Source organism: Mastigoproctus giganteus, chromosome 8, assembly GCF_048544385.1.
Source record: "Mastigoproctus giganteus isolate SK-2022 chromosome 8, ASM4854438v1, whole genome shotgun sequence".
Lineage (NCBI taxonomy): Eukaryota > Metazoa > Arthropoda > Arachnida > Uropygi > Thelyphonidae > Mastigoproctus > Mastigoproctus giganteus.
In genome coordinates this window covers 23,418,126-23,433,188 of record NC_143582.1, presented here as the reverse complement: position 1 = coordinate 23,433,188, position 15,063 = coordinate 23,418,126, and the positions used below count along the sequence as shown (strand labels likewise).

General features: G+C 38.3%; 1 protein-coding gene across 1 annotated transcript in view; it reads right to left on the bottom strand.

Annotated features, from left to right (window-relative positions):
• Positions 1–15,063, bottom strand: part of LOC150081364 (brefeldin A-inhibited guanine nucleotide-exchange protein 3) — a 235,668-nt gene that overhangs the window by 207,550 nt on the left and 13,055 nt on the right. The window contains exon 2 of the mRNA XM_090380184.1: positions 7,412–7,540. Within this exon, the coding sequence (XP_090236310.1) occupies positions 7,412–7,496 (85 nt within the window). The 5' untranslated portion in view covers positions 7,497–7,540. The remainder of the gene's footprint in view (positions 1–7,411; positions 7,541–15,063) is intronic.

Below are 15,063 nucleotides of genomic sequence, written 5' to 3'. Positions count from 1 at the left end.
ACTGACGCTATGCTGCTGCAACAGGATCTGGAAAGGTTGAGCAGATGGGCTGAGAGGTGGCAAATGAAGTTTAACATTGACAAATGTAAAGTACTACATATGGGAAACAGCAACCCCAGAGCAACATATCAACTCTGTGGTACTACACTGACAGTGGTAGAGAATGAAAAGGACCTGGGAGTAATTGTGCAGGCAGATATGAAGTTCTCTGAGCAGTGCAGATGGGCTGCAAAAGTAGCTCATTGTGTCTTATCAATGATATACAGAAATTTTTCTAGCAGGGATAAGGAGGTGATTATTCCCTTGTATAAGGCAATGGTCAGGCCACACCTTGAGTACTGTATACAGGTCTGGAGGCCTCATTTCAAGAAGGATGTAGAGCTGCTGGAACGAGTACAGAGAAGGGCAACAAGATTAGTGAATGGAACAAAGGGTTGCTCTTACGAAGAAAGGCTTAAGTTTTGAAATTACAGTGTCTGGAGACCAGACACCGGCAAGGTGATCTGATAGAGGTGTATAAAGCCTTGAATGGTTTGAGCATGCTCAATGCCGATGGGATTCTACCTCTTGCTCAGAATAATCACCTGAGAGGGCATAAATTCAAATTGAGGAAAGACAGATGTAGGCTAGATGTGCGGAAATTTGCCTTTAGTCAGCGGGTAGTTGGTTGGTGGAACAGACTTCCATCCCTTGTTGTAGAAGTTGAGAGCCTAAATAAATTTAAGGCTCAGCTGGACAGGTATTTTGAATGAACAGAGGGGTGAAGTGGAAGTTTTTTTTTTTTTTTTTGGCTGATGCTGCATAAGCTTGCTTTCTTGTATCATAATGATAATAAATGATCAGAGGAAAAATTTTTGAAATTGTCATTGTTTTTACTTCATGTTATTAGTTAAAAAAAAAAAAAAAAAAAAGCCCAAACAGATAGTAATGAAGACATGTGATGCAAAGAAGCTTATGAGCTTATGTAGTATCAGCCAAAAAGAAGAAAAAAAATTTTTTTTTTCACACATCGATTCCCTCTAAATATTTATCCAGTTCCTCCTTGAATTTATTTAAACTATCAACTTCCACAACAACAGATGGAAGTTTGATCCGGCAATTAACCACCCACTGGCTAAAGACAAATTTCGGCACATCTATTCTACAACTGACTTTCCACAATTTCAATCTATGACCCCTCAAGGTTTGTAGTCTGACCAAGCAGAAGAATTCCATCAGAATTCAGTGTACTTAATCCATTCAAGGCCTTATACACCTCAATCAGATCACCTCGCAGGTGCCGAGTCTCCAGCCGCTGCAATTGGCAGAACTTAAGACTTTCTTGGTAAGAGGACCCCTTTGTTCCCCTCACCAATCTTGTTGCCCTTCTCTATACACACTCAAGTAACTCAACATCCTTCCTAAAATGAGGCCTCCAGCCCTATATGCAGTACTCAAGGTGTAGCCACACCACTGCCTTATACAAAGGGATAATCACCTTTGCCCTACCAGCAAAATTCCTGTATATCACTGACACCACCCCATGACCTGCTCTGGCAGCCTGTCTGCATTGCTCAGAAAACCTCCTATTTGAATGTACAATTACTCCCAGGTCTTTTTCATTTTCTACAACCTAAGTGTAGTACCACACAGCTGGTCCGTTTCTCTGGGGTTATTTCTACCCATATGCAGTACTTTGCATTTGTCAATGTTAAACTTCAGTCGCCACTTCTCAGAAAAAAATTTTCTAGATCCTGTTGCAGTAGCACACTGCCATTACTATCATTAACAACCCTGCCAACCTTTGTATCATCTGCAAATTTCGACATTAAGCATGATATACCTTCATCAATATCATTGATAAATATACAAAACATTGTATATTTATATACAATGTTTTGTATATTTATAAACAGTGGGCCCAACACATTAGTCGGCATTAGTCGTCCATTGATTACCACTCTCTGTCTTCTTCCACTCAACCATCCTTTTATCCATTGTAGCAACTTACCTTTAATACCAATCTGCACAACAGTCTTTCATGCACAACAGTGTCAAAAGCTTTCCTGAAATCCAAATATATGATATCAAAATTATTTTTTGCATCCAGTTCCTTTGTAACCACATCATAATATCCTATCAAATTTGTCATACAAGACTCTCCCTTAATAAAGACTTTCCCATGCTGTGTCTGAATTATTGCTGCAGTCTTGTCTAGATGATCCTGCAATGCATTTTTAACCAGTGACTCCATTATTTTACCCAGAACAGAAGTTATACTAACTGGTCTGTAATTACTCATATCCCCCTTTGTGAATCGGGGATACATTTGCATGTCTCCAGTCCGTGGGGACCTCCCCTGAGTCCAAGGATGCTCTCATAATTATGGCTAAGGGTTTGCTTAGTTGCTTTGCCGCCTCCTTTAATATAACTGGATAGATCCCATCCACCTCGGATGCCTTTCTTATGTTTAACTTCAACAATTTCTCCTTCACTTTACTCTCAATTATTACAAAATCATTAAGTACTCTGCTACAATTTGATAACCTTCTGCCATTTTCAAACCTTGATAACTCCTCATGTGTGTATGTAGATGCAAAATACTCATTCAGTTTTTTTGCTATCTGAGTGGGATCATCAACGGCCGAACCATCGATATCCAGTGGACCAATCAGATTCATTGCCTTCCTTTTAGAGTTTATATAAGTAAAGAAATCCTTGCTGTTTTTCTTAGCATCTTTTGCCAAAGATTTCTTGTAATCTGGCTTCGCCTGCCTAATCTTCTTCGTGACCTGATTACAGACTAGCTTATATCTGCCATAGGCGTCTGAGTTCTTGATAATTTATATGCATCCCATGCATTTTTCTTCTCTGTCACGAGTCTGATTAGTTCATTTGATAACCATTTAGGCCTAAACCTTGAACAATATTTCTTAATAGGTATGAAACCTTTAGTAGCATCCACTATTAATTCCTTGAATGCTTCCCACTTAGAATTTACTGTTGGTAACATCGTCAGTTGATCCCACTGTACAGAATTTAAAAACTGTCTGAGACCACTGTACTCACCTTTACGAAAGCAAAAACCCTTTCCTTTACCACTGATGGTAATTATATCTTTAAGTAAATCCCACATCAGTACATTGTGATCACTGCCACCTAGTGGTTCCTTTATCTGCAAATTCTTAATACAAGAATGATCACTGCTGATAACCAGATCAAGAGTATTACTCTCTCTCAGGTTGCCTCTCGAACATGCTGCTGCAGAAAACAATCATCCAATAAATCCACAAAAGTCTTACTAGTGTGTGAGTGACCAACCGACAAGTTCCAGTCAATATCTGGGAAGTGAAAATCCGCCATTATAAGACATTCTGATTTACTAGCCCACTCTATTTCTCTGTACAATTGTTCATTGTACTCATTCGAGTCATTAGGCCTATAACACACTCCTACCCTTATTTTTGCTTTCGCAGTGCTTATGTCACACCAAACTGACTCAACAGTGCACTGTTCATCTATATCAACTGGATGCACTCCTTTTGATTTTATGTTTTTCTTAACCTTCCTATCCTGTCTATCCTTTCTGTACACATTGTATTCCCCAAATTCCATTTCTGCATTGCTTATATCTGTGTGACACCACGTCTCTGCTATCCCAACAATATCCGCCTTTGATGTCTTGACCAACACTTCAAATTCATAAAATTTATTTACTATACTTCTAGCATTGGTATACATGCAAGTATACATGTTCCTATTCTTATTATTAGTTACCCTAACGCATATATAAAAAGTGTAGCCATTATCAACCCACTGCAGGATGGAAGCCTCCTCAACAATTCATGCTGAGGGAAATGGACCATAATCTGCCACGCTTGTCCAGTGCGGGTTGGCAGATCAACCGTATTCGGCAGTCAGGGGCTTGAACCCTGGTCTACTCAAAGAGCGTGTGCTACTGCACTCCCGCTCCTGACCACTCGGCTATGGGAGCATCTCATATACCCACCTGTTTCACGATGATTGCCATCAGTCCCTGAAACCCCCAGCACCCCTTGCTCCAGGTCGTTACTTATTCTAATAGAAGTTGTGCAAGAATCACCTTCACCTCTGCCTGCGGCTACTTTTAACCTTTTAGTCTGTGAATCCTCCCAAGCTAGCAGTTTTCCGACCCACCTAACACTGCCTCGATAGCATCAGCAAATATTCTTGCACCCTTTCTATTTAAGTGTATCCCATCCCTGTAGAAGCAGTCTCTCCTGTTAACATGCACAGACCAGGCTGAAAAAAAATTTACCTCTTGAGCCTTGCACATTTCCTCCAGGGCCGAATTGATTGACAAGGCTCTCATCGCGTACTCCCTCCTATCGTGTCTGGGCAGAATTGCAGACACTTTCAAATTTAACCCTAATTCACGACTTTTTGCAACATTGACCTGTACTTCTTAAGTAAATCTGCAGATCTCCTACTCTTAATGTCATTGGTGCCAACGTGAACAACAATATCACCTTTTGTGCCCTTAAAAGATGACATATGCTTTACAACGTCATCAACTTTTGTCCCTGGCAGATATACCCTGGTCCTGTAGAAGCAGACGAAACTGTATTGGTAAAACCAAAACATCGCAGAGGACGAAATTTAACTGCTAAGAAGAAATGGGTGTTTGGTGTGTTCGAAAGAGAATCTAAATTCGTCTTCATGAAATTGATAAAAAAATCAGAAAGCAAAAACTCTTTTGCACATTATTAGAAAAGTAGTGACGAAAAATACTACCATCAATAACAGATGAATGGCATGCATATAGCTGTATTATGGTCTTAGAAAAAAAAAAATTACAAGCATTTAACAGTGAAACACAAGGAACATTTTGTAGATCCACATACAGGAGCACATGCGAATAATATCGAAGCCCAGTGGAAGAAAATAAAAAGTGTAACTAAAAGAGTAAATGGCAGCTGTAAACATATGTTGATGGGTCACATCAATGAATATATGTCGCGTCAAATTTATGGGAAAAATCATGAAGATACTTTTCACAATATTGTTACTCAAATTGCGAATAGCTATTCAGATCCAACTGTATGATTTGTACTCATGAATTTTTTTTTCTGAGAAAGTTTCGTTCCGTTCATTTTTTATGTTCTTCATTGTGTTTTTTTTTTCTCATTATTAAAAGCAGATTTTTGGAGTTGATGAGTCTAGCGCTGACGAGTCTAGCTTATGAAAAAAGGAAAAGGTTTTTTCGTTTTTCGTTGTATTTCATAACCTGAGCTTAAATGGTAGGTTAGGAAATAAAATAAAAGGTTTCCTTGTATTTTACGACCTAAACTTAAACGTTAGGTTGGGAAATAATAGAAAAAGAAAGAAAGATTCTTTACATATATATACTGAATAGCTATTAAGGTGCTGATTGATGTTATGATACATGTGTATCCGCATGAGTGTCTTTAAAAATAAAAGTACAGTAATAAAAAATTAGTATTTTGTTAATAAACAATTTATGTGCTAGTCCACCCATGATTCTAAAGAAAAAAGGTTAGGTTACTCCCTCCATTTCGGGAGGGTTTCAAGCTCTCATGGGATTCAAGTGGAGGTAACCTGACCTTTTCCACCATTAGGGAATATTATTGAACAAGAAAATAAAAATACAGTCATAAAAAAATTTATTTTTTTATGAATGTATTTCTAAATATGACTGATTCTAAAGAAAAAAGGTTAGGTTACCCCCTCCACTTCAGGAGGGGTTCAAGCTATCATGGGATTCAAGTCGAGGTAACCTGACCTTTTTTCACCATTACGAAATACTGTAATGGTGAAAAAGGTTAGGGCATGTGCGATTAGGACAAGTTACCGTTAATGCTGCTAAAGTGATACTAAACCGATGTTATCGTGTGTTGTGTTCGCGCACCAATCAGCACATCGTTTGCCACACCTACCTGTCAATCAATATATCGTTCTCGACTTTGCTCCAGGCCGATAACACCTACTGTCTGTTTACCGAGTGAGCAGCGCTGGAGTGCCGTATCGGGAAACTAATTTTCCGCGTAAGTTATCCGACGTTTCTCGCCAATCTCGTGAAGGCTTTCTTTACCTTCGCCGCCCATTCTATTTCTCTGTACAATTGTTTGTTGCACTCATTAGAGTTATTCAGCCTGTAACACTCCTACTCTCATTTTTGCTTTCCCCGTGTATGTCCCACAAAACTGACTCAACATTGCACTGTCCATCTATGTTAACTGGATGCACTTCCTTAGTTTTTGTTTTTCTTAATTAACAGCATAACCCCTCCTCCCTTCCTATCCTGTCTATCCTTTCTGTACACACTGTACTCTCCAAATTTCAATTCTGCAATCGTAATATCTGTGTGACGTCATGTCTCTGATATCCCAACAATATCTGCCTTTGATGTCTTGACCAGCACTTCAAATTCATCAAATTTATTAGAAGATGAAATGCACAAGGCATAATTCCTTATGGGTTTAGGTAATTAACTATATAATATCGGTGTAGATACACCATAGTTTACCCATAAATTTGAACTACGTATGTAGTGTAAAAGGCATCGTTTTAATTGTATCTCATATTGTGGGTGCCTTCACAATGAGATAGTTGGTATTGCACTACTTCAAATAAATAACGCTTCTCTAGTAGAGAAGGCTACTGTTATTTATTTTCAGAGGATACCACCACCCAGACGATCATTTTGAAGCTAGTGTGCTTCATCATCAGTGGGCAAGCAAGTACCCTGGTAATGCAACATACCATCACAGTTTCGAAGTTATTTCCACAATATGAGAGATGCCAAATGGTGTTGGTAATAATGTATTAGAAAACGAAATGCACAAGGCATAAGTTAGAATGAGCAGCGGCCTGGAGGGCAGGGTGCTGGGGATTTCAGAGAATGGTGGGAGTCATCGTGAAACAAATAAATACATGGGTTGTGGTAGGGTACCTAAGGATAAGAATATGTGCATATATACTTGCATGTGCACCAATGATAGAGTATAGTAACATGCAAGTATACATGCACATATTCTTATCCTTAGTTACCCTAACACAACCCATGTATTTATTTGTTTCACAATGACTCCCACCAGTCCCTGAAATCCCCAGCATCCTGCCCTCCAGGCCGCTGCACATTCTAACAGAAGCAGTGCAAGTATCACTTTCACCTCTGCCTGTGGCTACTTTTAACCTTTTAGTCTGTGAATTCCCCCCCCCCAAACTAGTAGTTTTCCGACCCACCTAATGCTGCCTTGATAGCATAAGGAAACACTCTTGCACCCTTTCTATTTAAGTGTATCCCATCTCTATAGAAGCAGTCTCTCCTGTTAACAAGCACAGACCATGCTGAAAAAAATTCTACCGCATGTGTGGCTTACTACATTATATTAAGCTATTATGATTAAAAGTTTATTTTTATATCTCTTACCTTGTGTTTCCCAACAAGACTGCCAAAGAGCTGGATATTTATTTGATGATGCATCTTTCATTATTTTTGCTAGTATGTCCTCCATTGTTTGTTTGGGTGCATAAATCTTTACCCCTACAAATCTTCATCCTGCAGTAGTTAAAAAGATTTAGATGACAACTATGAAAAATGCTTTTTTTAAAAAAAATTTATAGTGATAGTACAATCCTAAACTACATTGCTCAACAAAATTAACAGAACACATAGAAAACATGGTGTAACTTGTGCAGCTTGCAATGAAGCGGAATAAAATATGGTATGGTGGTGTACCATAGAATAACAATGAAATGAGAAGACAAGTAAGAAACTTCGGACAGGTAAAAACATTTATAGGGGTTGTATAAGAATTACCGAAATTATCACATTACAGAAGTTGATAAAAAACGCTCAAAATATAGTCACATGACATTAGTACAGTGTCAGTACTAGAGTACTGGTGATTGTGCTGACCACAGCAGTCGTTAGATATCTTCAGTTTCAAGATATTTCTCCACCACTTGCAGTGGCATTGCCATGCATAAAAAGAAAATCTGGTCCAACCACACCCCTATAAAGTCGCACATATGGCTCGAGGATCTGTTCTTGGTACCGCTGCACAGTTATGATACCCCTAGCAAAAACATGGAGGGGATGCGGCCATTGATCATTATTCTGCCCCACGTGAGAACACTGCCACCACAATAATCGTTCCTTTCTCTGATGTTGGAAGGATGGTAACGCATTCCTCGATGTCTCGATATGAAATAACATTTAGAATCTGTCTGTAGGCTAAAACAGGACTCATAAGAGAACAAATCTGTACCCTATTTGTCAGGGCTTCAAGTCACATGTTCATGACATCACTTTCAACGAGCTCTGCAGTGGTTTAGTGTTAATGGGATACAAACCACTGGTTTCCTTGCATGGAGTCAGTCTATTTGAACTGGGCCTTCTTAATGCAGTTCGGTTGGAAATGTTTTCAAATATGGTAGCAGCAACCTCAAGGACATCGTAAGATTCTGTCTTGCTGTTAGAGCCAGATAGTAGTCTGTTCTGGTTGACACAGCATTCAGGCAACTTTGGCCAGCTCTTCTTGTAATGGTTCCTGGCTCCTGAAATTGCTTCCATAATGCCGAGACAACTGTGTGACACATTAAGCCAACATGCCACCTCCACCTGCAACTACTTGGCTTTAAGTCATCCAGTATCCTGCCATCTCAAAGAATCATTTAACAATAATAACTTGCCATCTTGAGTACTGGAGATGTGGCTATCCCACTGAGCAAGCCAAAAAACAGGAATGAAGTGATGTGATTGCAACCAGTGTTTTTATAGGCATAAATAATTCCCATAATGCGTGGCTCTGCAAGGTGGTAGATTGATTTCTATTGGATACTAAGAATTTGCATGCCAGGATACTTATTATATCAAATATTTGCCTTCAGCGACACTGTTCACAATAAAATATTCGTGAAAAACATTTTGTTCTGTTCATTTTGTCAAGCAGTGTATAAATTTATTAAGGCCATTCTTTAATGACCATAAATATAAACATACATTATTAAAAATCTATAAATTATCATAACTGAGAGGCTTAAAAAACTGTTTGAAACATGCATAAAAAAAATAAACAACAAAAATTATAACACCTCATTATATAATTATGTTGAAAGCATAATAAAATGAATTTCATACCTTACAATTACATCACTTATCAAGCTTTTTTAAATCATATTACAAATGTATATGAAACTGACAGAAGTATGAAAGGTATGAGGTTTATTTTTATTTAAACATTATCATGCAAAAAACTACTTCAGTATATTATAAAACATTTATTTTGGCACTATTTTAAATTCTTGCTGTACATGGCATCTTTATTTATAAGATGTGTTAGAGAGTGATTACGAAGATGTCTTAAGTTGATGTAGAATTTTTTTTTTTTTTGTACAACACGTGTATGATAACAAACCATTTAATATGCCACAAACCATTTTTGTGACAGCCTGCAGCAACATCATCATCGTGTGTGCAGGATCTTGTCACTCTAAGTTTGGAAAAGCACTACTATGTTATCAATTTTCTGGTGAAAGAGAATGCAAAAATCACTGGATTTCTATACAGATTATTACAAACAGTTTAGTGAAAGGTATCACATACAAGTAAGCAGCAGCCATTATCAATCCATTGCAGGATGGAAGCCTCCTCAACAGTTCATGTTGAGGAGAACGGACCATAATCTGCCATGCTGGTCCCGCGTGGGTCGGAAGGTCGACCATATTTAGCAGCAAGGGCTTGAACTCCGGTCTACTCAAAGAGTGTGTGCTACTGCACTCCCACTTCTGGCCACACATACAAGTACGTTAACTATTCACTGCAACTTGTTATTCAAAAAAGTGTGTGTGTGTGTGTGTGTGTGTGTGTGTGTGTGTGTGTGTGTGTGTGTGTGTGTGTGTGTGTGTGTGTGTGTGTGTGTGTGTGTGTGTGTGTACAATGGGTGCAAGGATGTTATCATTAGACTAGAGGAATCCTATATAATATCCATCTACAAAACATCTGAATCAGAGGCAACAGGGCCGGATTTAAACTTGTTGTGGCCCTAAGCTATAACATGTATGAGGCCCCTCTCTCTCTTACCATTTACCTGTAACAATATTAAAAAAAGATTTTTTAAGATAGAGCGAGGCCCCTTGTAATGCAAGGCCCTAAGCTGTAGCTTGTTTACCTTATATGTAAATCTGTCCTTGAGAGGCAGGCACATTTCTTGTAGCAAATACTGACTTATGATGACATATGGGCAAACCAACTTTCTCCTAAGTCAAAGCAGTTCAGTATGGAATGCCACCACAAACATACTCCATGCCACCAAAACTTTAAGATACAGTGAATGCCACTATTTTAATCACAGATAATGTATCACTTTTATGAAGTCCCGATTGAACATATATAAATACATAGAAGAAAAGAAAAACAGTTTATTGTAATCAGTCTTTTGTTTATGTTACTGTGTTTTTGTCTTATTGCAGTTTACGCATGTGCAGTGGAAGTGATTACATAACATCCCAATTTATTCTTGAACTCCAATACATGCAGCTATTGATTTTGCTTTGTACAGTTCATATGGTTGTCAGAGTCATTATTCCATGAATGAAAGTACTGTATCTCTACTATCAATCTGACTGTTTTATAGTAGAGCATTAATCCTTTTCTAATTCTTGACTTAAGTATTTTTTAATTCATTTTTAATAGTTTATATAGATTTCCAGAAACATTATGACAGTTTCATTTTATTGAGGGCTTTCTCGAATAAACAGTGGACAGTCAAATTAAGGTATTTTATGTTGCTTGACTTTCATGTTTTCTTTCTGTCCACTTCCACCTTTTTATTACACATCTCTATTCTGGATCAGTAAATAATGCTGAACATCTGCATTCTTGTTCCATCGGTTACTGTTATTACTTTAGCTGAGTCTCAAAGTGAATAAGTGGTACCCACTGTATTCGCAAGTTATTAAAGCAGATCATTCTACTACATGACAATGCACAGCTGCATACCACATCAGCAACTTAGACTATATTGCATCGTGTGTATTACATACATACGTGTGTGTGTGTGTGTGTGTGTGTGTGTGTGTGTGTGTGTGTGTGTGTGTGTGTGTGTGTGTGTGTGTGTGTGTGTGTGCGTGCGTGCGTGCAACTCAAACTTAGACCCACCAAATGAGTGACAAGTAGTGAAATCACTATGCTATAATGTCATGATAACAACTGCATACTACAACTTTGACAACAATGACACTGGCAACCTACAGGAGTTGCATATCCATGTCAAGAATATGGTGCCTTCACTAAAGTTGGCGGTTCAATCTGAGTTTTGAAATGGTTTTGCCCAGATCATATGGGCAGATCAATGTGGGTGCTTTCAGATGTTCATTGATTTTCGTCATTTTTTAATCCCAATGCCTCACCTTCCACTGATGGGATGCCACTTAGCATCAAAACAACCATCTGGAAAGTCACAGAAATTTTGATAATTTGGTTTGCTACATATATAGATACCTTTGTGAAAAAATACAACCCTCACCCCTGTGTGAAAAAGCCAATAAAACTTTCTCCTCTCTCTATGAGACTCAAATCTAGGCCTTTTTGGCATGTTGTGAAAGAACAGTGATCACAACTTCTATGCTTGGAAGAGCCAGGGCCATCATCATCAGCCATTTTCAATCCACTGCAGGATGAAGGCCTCTCCAGCAACTTTCCAGTTCCTTCTGTTTTCAGCACTGGCCATCCATTTACTACTCACAAACTCATGAATTTCATCTATCCATCTCCGCCTTAGCGGCATCTTTTCCAATAACATTATAAATTAATAGTAACAGGATCACAACACCTGGGTTTTTAATAAAATTTATAAACCCCACTTTGTCATTATCATCATAAGTTGTTAACATTAGTAAATAAAATTTATGACTGACAAATGGCAACGTTCACATATGTCATAACCACAGGCTTCAACTTCAAACAGTTAGTTCTTACATCACAGTTCACTGTGCATGACTGGCACTACATGCTCTTAAGTTCTACGTTACTAAACTTTCAGTTCAACTGATGAAGGTTATCATAATAACCAAAATCTTTTTGTAATGTATGTATTTAACATATTCTGTTTTACTATTTAACATTAAACTTGTCATTTATTTTATTTTACTTTCCATTTCACTCTATGCTATATAATAGATTATACAGAATGAATCCAGAGTGCACAGGCCTCTATACTTCCTACCAAAATTGATGAATTTGAAGTGCTGATCAAGACATCAAAGGCAGATATTGTTGGGATATCAGAGACATGGTGTCACACAGATATAAGCAGTGCAGAATTGGAATTTGGGGAGTAATGTGTACAGAAAGGACAGACAGTGTAGGAAGGGAAGAGGGGTTATGCTGTTAGTTAAGAAACAAAATCTAAGGAAGTGCATCCAGTTGAAATGGGTAGACAGTGCAATGTTGAGTCTGTTTGGTGTGACAAACACTGGGAAGGGGAAAATGAGAGTAGGATTATGTTATAGGCCTATTGACTCTGATAAGTACAATGAACAGTTGTGCAGAGAAATAGAATGGGCCATAAATCAGAATGTCTTGTAATGGGGGATTTTAACTTTCCAGATATTAACTGGAACTTGTGGTTTGGTCACTCGCACGCTAGCAAGACTTTTGTGAATTTATTGGAGGAATGTTTTCTACAGCAACATGTTCGAGGGGCAACCAGAGGGAGTAATAACCTTGATCTGATTATCAGCAGTGATTATTCATGCATTAAGAATTTGCAGATAAAGGAACCACTAGGTGGCAGTGATCACAATGTACTGATGTAACTACTATTAAGGGTAAAGGGAAGGGTTTCTGTTTTCATAAAGGTGACTACAGTGGTCTCAGACAGTTTTTAAATTCTATACAGTGGGTTCAACTGATGATGTTACCAATGGTGAATTCTAAATGGGAAGGCAGTTGATTATTGGAACAAACTGCCACCTGGTGTTATAGTGGTGGGCAGTTTGAATAACTGTTGTTGAACAGGTGTTTTTTTTTTTTTTTTTTTGGCTGATGCTATATGAACTTACTTTCTTGCATCATCATTTGCCATTACAAATAATAATATACATATTTATTATGAAACCAACCTTCTGTCTATTCTTAATCACCAAGACTGGAAATTTTTGAACATAAGCCAACCACTTCTATTGGCCTCATAATTGCACAGAAATTAACTATTGTACTTTTTTTATGATATTGATAGACACAGTTTGGTACTCCCACCTACATTGCAGCATAACAGAATACTGATTCTCCATTTACTTACTCTTCCACCACTAAAAACTCACCTTGAACATCAAATGTTTTGAATGGGAGCAAATTATAAAATATACCCATCTCATAAAGATTAAAAATATCTCTTTCCACATATTTTTCAAGAATGGGACATATAGCATTAGTATAGCATATGATGTAAGAAAGCAAGCTTATAAAGCATCAGCTAGAAAAAAAAAAAAACACCCTTCTCATTTCACACATCCATTCACTCCAAATGTTTGTCTAATTCTGCCTCGAACTTATTCAAGTTGCTGACCTCCACTATGACAGATAGAAATTTGTTCTAACTATCAACTGTCTGCTGGGTAAGGCAAATTTCCGCCATCTATTCTACAATTGTCTTTCCTCAATTTGAATTTATGCCTCCTCAGATGAGCAGTCCGAGCAAGAGGAAGAATCCCATTAGCATTGAGCTTGCTCAATTCAATTCAAGGCCTTATAGATCTCAATTACATCACCTCGCAGGTGCCTAGTCTCCAGAAGCTGCAATTTGCAGAACTTAAGCCTTTCTTCATAACACCAACCTTTTGTTCCACTCACCAATTTCGTTGTCCTCTGTACTCATTCCAACAGCTCTACATCCTTCCAAAAATGAGGCCTCCAGACCTGTATACAGTACAAAAGGCCAGACCATTGCCTTATACAAGGGCACAATCACCTCCTTATCCCTGCTAACAAAATTCCTGTATATCATTGACAAGACACATGAGCTGCTCTTGGAGCCTTTATACACTGTTCCAAAAACTGCATATTTGACTGCACAATTGCCCCCAGATCATTTTCATCCTTCACTACTCTGAGTGTAGTACCACCCAGTTGATACGGTACTCTGCGGTTACTGCTGCCCATATGCAGTACTTTACACTTGTCAACATTAAAACTTCAATTGCCACCTCTCAGCCCATCTGTTCAACTTTTCCAGATCCTTTTGCAATAGCGTACTATCATTACTGTCATTAACAACCCAGCCAAACTCTGTATCATCTACATACTTCGGCATTAACCCTGATATACCTTCATCAATATCACTGATAAATACTGAAAACAACAATGGGCCCAACACCAAACCGTGGGGGACTCCACTAATAACATTAATCCACAAAGAGCAGTGTCCATTGATTACCACTCTGTCTTCTCCCACTCAACCATCCTTTTATCCATAGCAGCAACTTGCCCTTAATGTATTACTGCTCCAACTTGTACAGTAGTCTTCCATGTGAAACAGTATCAAAAGCTTTCCTAAAATCCAAGTATATGATAAAAAAATTATGTTTTGCATCCAGTTCCTTTGTGACTACATCATAGTATCCAATTAAATTGGTCAGACAAGATTTCCCCTTAACAAACTCATGCGTTGTCAGAACTATAACTGCAGTCTTGTCTATATGATCCTGCAGTGCTGCTTTAACTAGTGACTTCATTATTTTCCCCAAAACAGAAGTTAAACTGACAGGTCTGTAATTACTCGTGTCACCTTTTGATCCCCTTTGTGAGAAGGGGATACCTTTGCACATCTCCAGTCAGTCCATGGGGAGCTCCCCTGAGTCCAAGGATGCCTTCATAATTATGGCTAAAGGTTTGCTTACTTCCTTTGCTGCCTCCTTTAATATAACTGGATAGATCCCATCCACCCCAGGTGCATTCCTTATGTTCAACTTCAACAATTTCTCCTCCACTTTGCTCTCAGTTATTACAAAATCGTGTAGCTCCCTGTTAGAGTTTGAAAACCTCTGGCATTCCCCTCCTTGAATAACTCCTCACATGTG